An 11,927-nucleotide genomic window follows, 5' to 3' on the forward strand; every position below is an offset into this window, starting at 1 on the left:
TGTGTGGATTCTCTGGTGTGATATGAGGCTGGTTGACCTAGTAAAACTCTTCCCACATTGACCACAGCTAAAAGATTTCTCTCCTGTGTGGATTCTCTGATGAATTTTAATGCCTGATGAAGAGGTTAATCTCTTCCCACAGTCAGAGGAGCAGTGAGTTCTCTTCCCTGTGGATCTCTGCAGGTGTTTCTTGAGGTGTTTTGATCTGGAGAGACAGCCAGATGTTGTAAAACTCTTCCCACATTGACCACAGCTATAAGGTTTCTCTCCTGTGTGTGTTCTCTGGTGTAGAGTCAGAGAGACAGATGCAGCAAAACTCTTCCCACATTGATCACAGCTATAAGGTTTCTCTCCTGTGTGTGTTCTCTGGTGTAGAGTCAGAGAGACAGATGCAGCAAAACTCTTCCCACATTGATCACAGCTATAAGGTTTCTCTCCTGTGTGTACTCGCTGGTGTCTAGTCAGATGGCAAGATGAAATATAAGTCTTCCCACATTGATCACAGCTATAAGGTTTCTCTCTTGTGTGTGTTCTCTGGTGTGATATCAGGCTGTCTGGCCGAGTAAAACTCTTCCCACATTGATTACAGCTATAAGGTTTCTCTCCTGTGTGTACTCGCTGGTGTCTAGTCAGATGGCAAGATGAAATATAAGTCTTCCCACATTGATCACAGCTATAAGGTTTCTCTCCTGTGTGTGTTCTCTGGTGTACAGTCAGGTAACTAGATGAAATAAAACTTTTCACACATTGATTACAACTAAAAGATTTCTCTCCTGTGTGTATCCTCTGGTGTGATAACAGGTTGCTTGACTGAGTAAAACTCTTCCCACATTGAGTACAGCTATAAGGTTTCTCTCCTGTGTGTATTCTCTGGTGTAGAGTCAGAGAGAAAGATGTAGTAAAACTCCTCCCACATTGATCACAGCTATAAGGTTTCTCTCCAGTGTGAATTCTCAGGTGTACTTTTAGTGCTTTTAATCTTAAGTAACTCTTCCCACAATCAAAACAGTGGTGAGATTTCTCTCCTGTGTGTGTTCGCTGGTGTATTTTAAGTTCTGATGAAGATTTGCAATGTTTTCCACAGTCAGAGCAGCAGATAGATTTCTTCCCTGTGGGTCTCTGCTGGTGTTTCTTGAGATGATAGAATCTGGACAGACTCTTCTCTGACTCGTTAGCATCATGATGTTGAGGCTCCCCAGAGGATCCATGATAGTCACGTCTCTCTCCTGTGTGAACAAGTCAGACAGATAGTTATAGGCTCACAACAGCAGAAATCCACTGAAAAAGGTGATGCCAACAGCGTAGCCATGATACTGTACAACAATTGACGTCTGTAATGAATGTTAAAATTACTTGACAATTGTCTTAAGACAGTCAAGTGAGCAACAATAGTCATATTTAGTCTTGTTTTCACATTAGTAGTAACTAGAAATAAGTAAAAGGTGTTGAACTCCTAAGCAGTGTGCCAGGCGACTTTTGTTCTCAAATATAGGCACCTTTCTGTGTTTGCTAAAATTGCGACAAGGGCGATGCGCACACAATTTGATTGCAGAAACACCTCCCTGCTAATGCAGAAACCGCTAGTTATGGATGTAGTATATCTGCCTGGAGCAAAAATGGTGAGCAAGTGGCCTAAGCTGTGCCATTAGAGATCTGGGTTCGAGTCCAAGCTCTGTTGCAGCCGGCCGCGACCGGGAGGCCCATGGGGCGACGCACAATTGGCCCGGGTTAGGGGAGGGTTTGGCCGGCAGGGATATCCTTGTCTCATCGCGCACTAGCGACTCATGTGGCGGGCCGGGCGCAGTGCACACTGACCAGGTCGCCAGGTGTACGGTGTTTCCTCCGACACATTGGTGCTGCTGGCTTCCGGGTTGGATGGGCATTGTGTCAAGAAGCAGCGCGGCTAGGTTGGGTTGTGTTTCGGAGGACGCACGGCTCTCGACCTTCGCCTCTCCAGAGTCCGTATGGGAGTTGCAGCGATGAGACAAGACTAAGTACCAATTGGGGAGAACAAAGGGGTGAAAAAAATATATATATTTAAAAAATGGTGAGCAAAGATTAGTTTTCACAATGTATTCTGAATATTACAGCACTAGATCAGGAGTGCTACTCAAGGAAACTCACATTAAGCTCTGTGTCTATTCACTAATTCACCACCGTGGGGGAAAACTCAGGGGAGTTCTCATAGGCTGACAGCAAATAAAGCCTCCATTTCCAGGTTGATTATGATTATTATTATCATAATTTGACACTACTTTGGATTATAATTGTAAGGCTCGTTTGAATGTCCTGATTTAATATAATGTTTGTGTTATTGTCGAAAATGTACTACTTTATATTTAAAAACGACTTCAACCAGTAAAATGATCATTGGCTAGTTTTCCATCAGCCTGACAATGAGATTTTGTCCACTAAGTGTATGTGGTCTATAATCTCACCTAACAATAACATAGACCTACTGTAGGACCTATAACTTCACCTAACAACAACATAGACCTACTGTAGGACCCATAACTTCACCTAACAACAACATAGACCTACTGTAGGACCCATAACTTCACCTAACAATAACATAGACCTAGGACTATAAATGATTTAATATTTTAGGTGAAACAAGGAGACTAAAATGTCTTTGTCATGACAATTCATAACCTGATCACCAGATAATTTTGTGAATAATCCCACTAGGCTACTCTGTAATGTGTTGTCATTCTAAATGTCCTGAATAAAGGAAAATAGCTCTGTGTGTTGTACAATAGCCTATCCACCAAGGAACAGTTCTCTACACATTATGAGCTAAGTATCTCCGTTTCCAAACGGACTAACGAGACCCTACTGTAAATCAAGTAGACAATAACACATTATAAATATCGATTTGTTTGGGATGTTGGATCCAACGTGGAGCACGGCATAACTGTCTTTACCAGAGTAATGAATGAAGAACTACATTTGACTGGCATGGAGAAAATGATTTCCTGGATCAGCTGATGATAGTTGAACATGTGACTGTAACTAAACAGCTACAGTATTAAGTATTATGTGTAATTATTGAAGAACCGCATTAATGACAGTATCCATTTGGGAGTTGTCAATAAAGTTAAGGTGACTCTCGGTTAGAACCATTGGATTTAGTAAACTGAAATGATTTAGGATTTCTGTGCCCATGAAAACTGTTTTCCCAGCGTAACATAAGGAGACACTAAATGTTACGTAGTTAGAGAGCATTTCAGAGATCTGAATACAAAAAAACTGTCCGACAGCAAAATCCAGTATTTAAGTTAAAGTTCATCATATGACAAGCTTAACGTTATGACTATAACTACTGTTCCCTGAAGGAGGGAAACTAGGTACAACATACTATTAAATCCACATGTTATGACTATAACTACTGTTCCCTGAAGTAGGGAAACTAGGTACAACATACTATTAAATCCACACGTTATGACTATAACTACTGTTCCCTGAAGGAGGGAAACTAGGTACAACATACTATTAAATCCACACCTCGCTCGAAGCCCCGCATTCCAAAGGTGATGAGCGTGAGACTCGAATATATTCCTTAAATGATTTAATCCTTAAATTTAATACCTCACTTCACCGACCCAGGAAGTGGCGGAGCCAAACAGGTGTTGTAACTCGTTCATAACTGGCACGCAGATCGGTAGAAATGGTAAGATAAATTGGCACTTCAAACGGAAATGGAAAAAGTTTGCCTATTTTACCGGAAACTCCAGGAGCATAACGTCAGAATTAACGAAGGCCAGCAGCAGGTGGGGAATTGGTTATTTTCTTCTGGTTATATTGACCTCTGGCTTCCTCAAGTCATTTGTGTGTGTTAATTATTTAATCAAACGCTTGAAGCATCAGTTCAGTTCAAGTTCTGCACATACAGTTGATTTTATTAAACACATGGGGTGTGTCTATATGAACAAATACACGTCATAACAATTCAACCAATCAATTGGTAGAAAGAAAATATATATTTTTTTAAAAATCTGCCCTAGAACATACATGCATTCAGACCCCTTCCCTTTTTACACATTTGGTTATTATAAAATTGATTTTTTTTCCCCAATTATCAATTTTCAGACAATACCTCATAAAGACATCACAATACCCCATAAAAGTGAGAAAAAAAGTTTAGAAATGCTTGTGTATATATATATATATATATCTCTAGGTCATGCCAGTAGGCTACAGTAGGTTGTATCTCTCTAGGTCATGCCAGTAGGTTACAGTAGGTTGTTTCTCTCTAGGTCATGCCAGTAGGTTACAGTAGGTTGTAACTCTATAGGTCATGCCAGTAGATTCCAGTAGGTTGTATCTCTCTAGGTCATCCCACTAGGTTACAGTAGGTTTTAACTCTCTAGGTCATGCCAGTAGGCTAAAGTAGGTTGTATCTATCTAGGTCATGCCAGTAGGTTACAGTAGGTTGTAACTCTCTAGGTCATGCCATTAGGTTACAGTAGGTTGTAACTCTCTAGGTCATGCCAGTAGGCTACAGTAGGTTGTATCTCTCTAGGTCATGCCAGTAGGTTACAGTAGGTTGTTTCTCTCTAGGTCATGCCAGTAGGTTACAGTAGGTTGTAACTCTCTAGGTCATGCCAGTAGATTCCAGTAGGTTGTATCTCTCTAGGTCATCCCACTAGGTTACAGTAGGTTTTAACTCTCTAGGTCATGCCAGTAGGCTAAAGTAGGTTGTATCTATCTAGGTCATGCCAGTAGGTTACAGTAGGTTGTAACTCTCTAGGTCATGCCATTAGGTTACAGTAGGTTGTAACTCTCTAGGTCATGCCAGTAGGCTACAGTAGGTTGTATCTCTCTAGGTCATGCCAGTAGGCTACAGTAGGTTGTATCTCTCTAGGTCATGCCAGTAGGTTACAGTAGGTTGTATCTCTCTAGGTCATGCCAGTAGGTTACAGTAGGTTGTATCTCTAGGTCATGCCAGTAGGCTACAGTAGGTTGTATCTCTCTAGGTCATGCCAGTAGGTTGTAACTCTCTAGGTCATGCCAGTAGGCTACAGTAGGTTGTAACTCTCTAGGTCATGCCAGTAGGTTACAGTAGGTTGTATCTCTCTAGGTCATGCCAGTAGGTTACAGTAGATTGTATCTCTCTAGGTCATGCCAGTAGGCTACAGTAGGTTGTATCTCTCTAGATCATGCCAGTTGGCAGTGTCTCTAGGTCATGCCAGTAGGTTACAGTAGGTTGTAACTCTCTAGGTCATGCCAGTAGGCTACAGTAGGTTGTAACTCTCTAGGTCATGCCAGTAGGTTACAGTAGGTTGTATCTCTCTAGGTCATGCCAGTAGGCTACTGTAGGTTGTATCTCTCTAGATCATGCCAGTAGGCTACAGTAGGTTGTAACTCTAGGTCATGCCAGTAGGTTACAGTAGGTTGTATCTCTCTTGGTCATGCCAGTAGGTTACAGTAGGTTGTATCTCTCTTGGTCATGCCAGTAGGTTACAGTAGGTTGTATCTCTCTTGGTCATGCCAGTAGGTTACAGTAGGTTGTATCTCTCTAGGTCATGCCAGTAGGTTACAGTAGATTGTATCTCTCTAGGTCATGCCAGTAAGCTACAGTAGGTTATATCTCTCTAGGTCATGCCAGTAGGTTACATTAGGTTGTACCTCTCTAGGTCATGCCAGTAGGTTACAGTAGGTTGTATCTCTCTAGGTCATGCCAGTAGGCTACAGTAGGTTGTAACTCTCTAGGTCATGCCAGTAGGTTACAGTAGGTTGTATCTCTGTAGGTCATGCCAGTAGGTTACAGTAGGTTGTATCTCTCTAGGTCATGCCAGTAGATTACAGTAGGTTGTAACTCTCTAGGTCATGCCAGTAGGTTACAGTAGGTTGTAACTCTCTAGGTCATGCCAGTAGGTTACAGTAGGTTGTATCTCTCTAGGTCATGCCAGTAGGCTACAGTAGGTTGGAACTCTCTAGGTCATGCCAGTAGGTTACAGTAGGTTGTAACTCTCTAGGTCATGCCAGTAGGTTACAGTAGGTTGTAACTCTCTAGGTCATGCCAGTAGGCTACAGTAGGTTGTATCTCTCTAGGTCATGCCAGTAGGTTACATCTCTCTAGGTCATGCCAGTAGGTTACAGTAGGTTGTATCTCTCTAGGTCATGCCAGTAGGCTACAGTAGGTTGTATCTCTCTAGGTCATGCCAGTAGGTTACAGTAGGTTGTAACTCTAGGTCATGCCAGTAGGCTACAGTAGGTTGTTTCTCTCTAGGTCATGCCAGTAGGTTGTAACTCTCTAGGTCATGCCAGTAGGTTAGAGTAGGTTGTATCTCTAGGTCATGCCAGTAGGTTACAGTAGGTTGTATCTCTAGGTCATGCCAGTAGGCTACAGTAGGTTGTATCTCTCTAGGTCATGCCAGTAGGTTACAGCAGGTTGTAACTCTCTAGGTCATGCCAGTAGGTTGTATCTCTCTAGGTCATGCCAGTAGGTTACAGTAGGTTGTATCTCTGTAGGTCATGCCAGTAGGTTACAGTAGGTTGTATCTCTCTAGGTCATGCCAGTAGGTTACAGTAGGTTGTATCTCTCTAGGTCATACCAGTAGGTTACAGTAGGTTACATCTCTCTAGGTCATGCCAGTAGGTTACAGTAGGTTGTATCTCTCTAGGTCATGCCAGTAGGTTACATTAGGTTGTATCTCTCTAGGTCATGCCAGTAGGTTACAGCAGGTTGTATCTCTCTAGGTCATGCCAGTAGGTTACAGTAGGTTGTATCTCTCTAGGTCATGCCAGTAGGTTGTAACTCTCTAGGTCATGCCAGTAGGTTACAGTAGGTTGTAACTCTCTAGGTCATGCCAGTAGGTTACAGTAGGTTGTATCCAAGTGGAAACAATTATCAACCCAATGTGGAAAGTGTTGAATTTGGTCAACAACAAAATGAATGGCTTATTTGCTACTTGAGGTTTACTTGATCCAACAGAAGTTTCGTAATGATTAAGTCGTTATGTGGACACGTGACATACCGACAACTTTGATAGAAACACTATAGGAGTTGTCTCCAGATCGCTATGCATATTCATGCTAGTAGCTTAGCATCTCTCTCCATTGAATACAGGCGGTTGACTTCAACAACCCTCATAGAATATAAACAACAGATTACAATAATAAGATGTATCCACCAATCCAAAGACAGGATAGGTGGGAGATAGACAACCCACAGTGCAGCTTTGTGGACAACGACTCCCCTTGTTAGGGCGAAGAGACATCTTGTCAGTATATCCATAATCTTTGGTGTAGCCAACCCAACTCTCACATGGCTCTATTGGGGGTCACGGTGTGTAGTAAAACATCACTACATTAAAATCACTACATGCCGTGACCCCCAGTCTGCGGTCAGCAGATAGACCCTCCTCAAATATATATGTTAAGTCACTTTTTGGAAACGGAACGGAGAAAACAAGGGGTAGCTTGTTCTCTATGTCGTCTGATTCTAGACATATCAGTCATCATCCCAGGGCCCTCAGTTGAAGAGGTATTGACGAGCCAACTCCGAATATCCAAAGTTAAAAACTAATTGAAGGCGGTACTTACTGGTGTTACTCAGATCTCCTGTCTCCTCCTCTTCATCTTTCAATGTGACAGTAATCTCTCCTTCCTTCTTCACTCCAAAAACAGCATCATCCTCTTCTTCCTCTTGTTTAACTGAAACGTCTTTCTCTTCATCTTTCACTGTAACAGCCTCACCCTCTACTCCTTGTTTTACTGTAACATCCTCCTCTTCCGTCTCCTCTTTCACGACAATGTTCAGCCCCTGAGCTTCTTTCTCCGTCCAGCAGACCTCCTCTTCTTTAACAGGAGGGGAGTAGTTTAGGGAACTCATGGTCGGGGATGTTAGCTAGCTAGCTATCATTAGCGACTAGGCTAATGCTAACTTAACCAGCCAGCTACTATAGCTGACTAATACAAAATAACGTAATATTAAATTAAATAGGTTAACAAGTAGATACGACAGAAGTGTGTCTAAAACACAGTAGCTAATATAGACCGAAAGCGTATAAATAGCTTGAATCTTTCGGCTATGTTGGCTAGCAAGCTACCGAGGTGGTTGACGAGCTGTTTATGAAGAACCGTCCACTAGATTATACGTCACGCTGCAGCATCGCCTGAAAGACGCACATCGCCGTCTGCTGACTGGAGGGAAACGCAGTTGAGGATCACATTTTATATTCAGACTAAGATTATTTTACATGGATTTAATTAAATAATACTATTATATTGAGACATACAAAGACTTGAATGTGTTGATTGATAAGTGCGAATTTAAAATGTTTACTACAGCAAGTTAAGACAGTTTTATTAAGTCAAACCAAATCTAAATAAGTAGCCAGCTACTGTAGGTCTATACTGCTCCTACATGGTGTAACAATACATCATGTAGTTGTATATAATGAACAGACTAGGTCTATACTGCTCCTACATGGTGTAACAATACATCATGTAGATGTATATAATGAACAGACTAGGTCTATACTGCTCCTACATGGTGTAACAATACATCATGTAGATGTATATAATGAACAGACTAGGTCTATACTGCTCCTACATGGTGTAACAATACATCATGTAGATGTATATAATGAACAGACTAGGTCTATACTGCTGCTACATGGTGTAACAATACATCATGTAGATGTATATAATGAACAGACTAGGTCTATACTGCTCCTACATGGTGTAACAATACATCATGTAGATGTATACTACCGTTCAAACGTTTGGGGTCACTTAGAAATGTCCTTGTTTTTGAAAGAAAAACACATTTTTTGTAAACAGTGTGCCGTCTTTCTTGTTCTTTAATAACAAAGCTTTTCTAAATAGTGTTTTTGCATGCAGCAATTCAACCATGAAGGGCTGATTCACGCAGTCTCTGAACAGTTGATGTTGAGATGTTTCTGTTACTTGAACTCTGTGAAGCATTTATTTGGACTGCAATCTGAGTTGCAGTTAACTCTAATGAACGTATCTTCTGCAGCAGAGGTAACTCTGGGTCTTCCTTTCCTGTGGCAATCCTCATGAGAGCCACCCATACCTTGTCCCAACACAACTGATTGGCTCAAATGCATTAAGAAGGAAAGAAATTCTACAAATTAACATTTAATTGAAATTAATTCCAGGTGACTGCCTCATGAAGCTTTTTGAGAGAATGCCACGAGTGTGCAAAGCTGTTATCAAGGCAAAGGGTGACTTCTTTAAAATATCTCAAATATAAAATATATTTTGATTTTTTTAACCCTTTTTTGCTTACTACATGATTCCATATGTGTTATTTCATAGTTTTGATGTCTTCATTATTATTCTACATTGTAGAAAATAGTACAAATAAAAACACTTGAATGAGTAGGTGTTTCCAAACCCTTGAATGGTACTCTATGTAAATGTGATATTTCAGTTGTTTTTGTTACATTTGAAACATTTATAAAAACCTGTTTTTGCTTTGTTGTTATGGGGTATTGTGATGTCATTCTGGGGTATTGTGATGTCATTATGAACTATTGTGATGTCATTATGGGGTATTGTGTGTAGATTGAGGGTAAAATATTGATTTAATCCATTTCAGAATAAGGCTGTAACGTAGCAAAATGTGGAAAAAGTGAAGGGGTCTGAAAACTTTCCAAATGCACTGTATATATAGGGGCAGTACTTAGTGACATCACTTCCTGAAACAGGAGGAAAAATATATAACATAGGTTCACAATATCAACATTCAATGTATCAAAATATATGACCAAGCTGGAAGTGTAAACGCCAGCCCAGCCACAATCCTAGAGGTTCACTGATGATCAACCTCCTCCTTCACATCTGACTCCTGATGATCAACCTCCTCCTTCACATCTGACTCCTGATGATCAACCTCCTCCTTCACATCTGACTCCTTATGATAAACCTCCTCCTTCACATCTGACTCCTGATGATCAACCTCCTCCTTCACATCTGACTCCTGATGATCAACCTCCTCCTTCACATCTGACTCCTGATGGTCAACCTCCTCCTTCACATCTGACACCTGATGATCAACCTCCTCCTTTACATCTGACTCCTGATGATCAACCTCCTCCATCACATCTGACTCCTGATGATCAACCTCCTCCTTCACATCTGACTCCTGATGATCAACCTCCTCCTTCACATCTGACTCCTGATGATCAACCTCCTCCTTCACATCTGACTCCTGATGATCAACCTCCTCCTTCACATCTGACTCCTTATGATAAACCTCCTCCTTCACATCTGACTCCTGATGATCAACCTCCTCCTTCACATCTGACTCCTGATGATCAACCTCCTCCTTCACATCTGACTCCTGATGGTCAACCTCCTCCTTCACATCTGACACCTGATGATCAACCTCCTCCTTTACATCTGACTCCTGATGATCAACCTCCTCCATCACATCTGACTCCTGATGATCAACCTCCTCCTTCACATCTGACTCCTGATGATCAACCTCCTCCTTCACATCTGACTCCTGATGGTCAACCTCCTCCTTCACATCTGACTCCTGGTGATCAACCTCCTCCTTCACATCTGACTCCTGCTGATCAACCTCCTCCTTCACATCTGACTCCTGATGATCAACCTCCTCCTTCACATCTGACTCCTGGTGATCAACCTCCTCCTTCACATCTGACTCCTGATGATCAACCTCCTCCTTCACATCTGACTCCTGATGATCAACCTCCTCCTTCACATCTGACTCCTGGTGATCAACCTCCTCCTTCACATCGGACTCCAGTGATCAATCCAGAGCGTCTTCTTTTTTGGGGGAATCCCGATGGACATCGAATAGGCCGTCATCACGACCACCGCCCACAAGTTAATTGTCATTCAGGTTATCAATAGGAAGAGCATTAGCAATATGTCCTGTCTAGTAACTTGTCTAGTTCAATGGAATAACATTGGCAGGTGTAAAAAAAAAACTCAGTCGATCTCAAACGGCGGAAAAACTTTTGGAAGTCTTTAACAAAGTCTGTGGCCTGTGATGTTGGGACAGATGATAGTCCCTTATTATACAAGAGACAAAATCCCCTAATTCTACAGCACAACAGCAGAGTCATGTCATCAGTGTAAAACTAACAATGACTCAATAATCCTTCTGGGAATGTTATGATGTCATAAAGTTATGGGAGGAGTTAGAAAGTTGGCTGTCAGAAGAACAGTTATACTTATAAATGTAAAATTACTTTTAATCTGTCTGTCTGTATATTTCAAGACATGGCATATGGGGATACAGTGAGATACCCGATGGTTGGACGATACTTTTCTCATCAATCATCTTAAAAATTATACTTAATTAAAACCTGGAAATCAACCAATCCTCTGTTGTTAATTCAAAAGAAAGGTAAAATGCTTTATTATCTAAAAGTTGGAAGTGAGAGAAATTAAATGGTGCTTATGCAGGCGCTGGAGATGGGGGTGTGTTCTAGTGAGTCTGGGCAGGTGTGATGTAGTTAATGGAGATGGAGGTGTGTTCTAGTGGGTCTGGACAGGAATGATGTAGTTAATGGAGATGGAGGTGTGTTCTTGTGGGTCTGGGGGTGTGTTCTAGTGGGTCTGGGCAGGTGTGATGTAGTTAATGTTTATATGATGTTGTCATTTGTATGTGTATGTTTTCTATTGTTTATAAAATATCAAATAAAATATTTTTAAGTCCCAATGTAAAGTTACACCTCACTGTTCTATTTTTGGAGTTATTACATAAAACCAATCAGAATACAGAAGAATGACAAAGTCAGGTGTGATGTAATATGGAGGACCAGCCTATTCCCTATGATGTAAACTACAACAGAAATAACTTCAAATGTATAACTTCATATTAAACCAATCGTTTGCACTCATGGGTTCCCACTAGATAACACAACCACACAGTATATGAAACGCATGAGGTGTGGCTAATGTTGACAAGCTGGAGC

General features: G+C 41.3%; 1 protein-coding gene across 1 annotated transcript; it reads right to left on the reverse strand.

Moving 5' to 3' along the window:
* Positions 1-231: 231 nt before the first annotated feature.
* LOC115186697 (zinc finger protein 180-like) lies at positions 232-993 on the reverse strand (the record flags this gene model as incomplete). The annotated part of the gene is made up of 2 exons (XM_029746236.1): positions 232-460; positions 545-993. Coding segments are annotated over 2 exons (678 nt in total), but the record flags the coding sequence as incomplete, so codon positions are not given.
* Between the last annotated feature and the right edge of the window lie 10,934 nt (positions 994-11,927).

This window comes from Salmo trutta, unplaced genomic scaffold (assembly GCF_901001165.1).
Source record: "Salmo trutta unplaced genomic scaffold, fSalTru1.1, whole genome shotgun sequence".
Classification (NCBI taxonomy): domain Eukaryota; kingdom Metazoa; phylum Chordata; class Actinopteri; order Salmoniformes; family Salmonidae; genus Salmo; species Salmo trutta.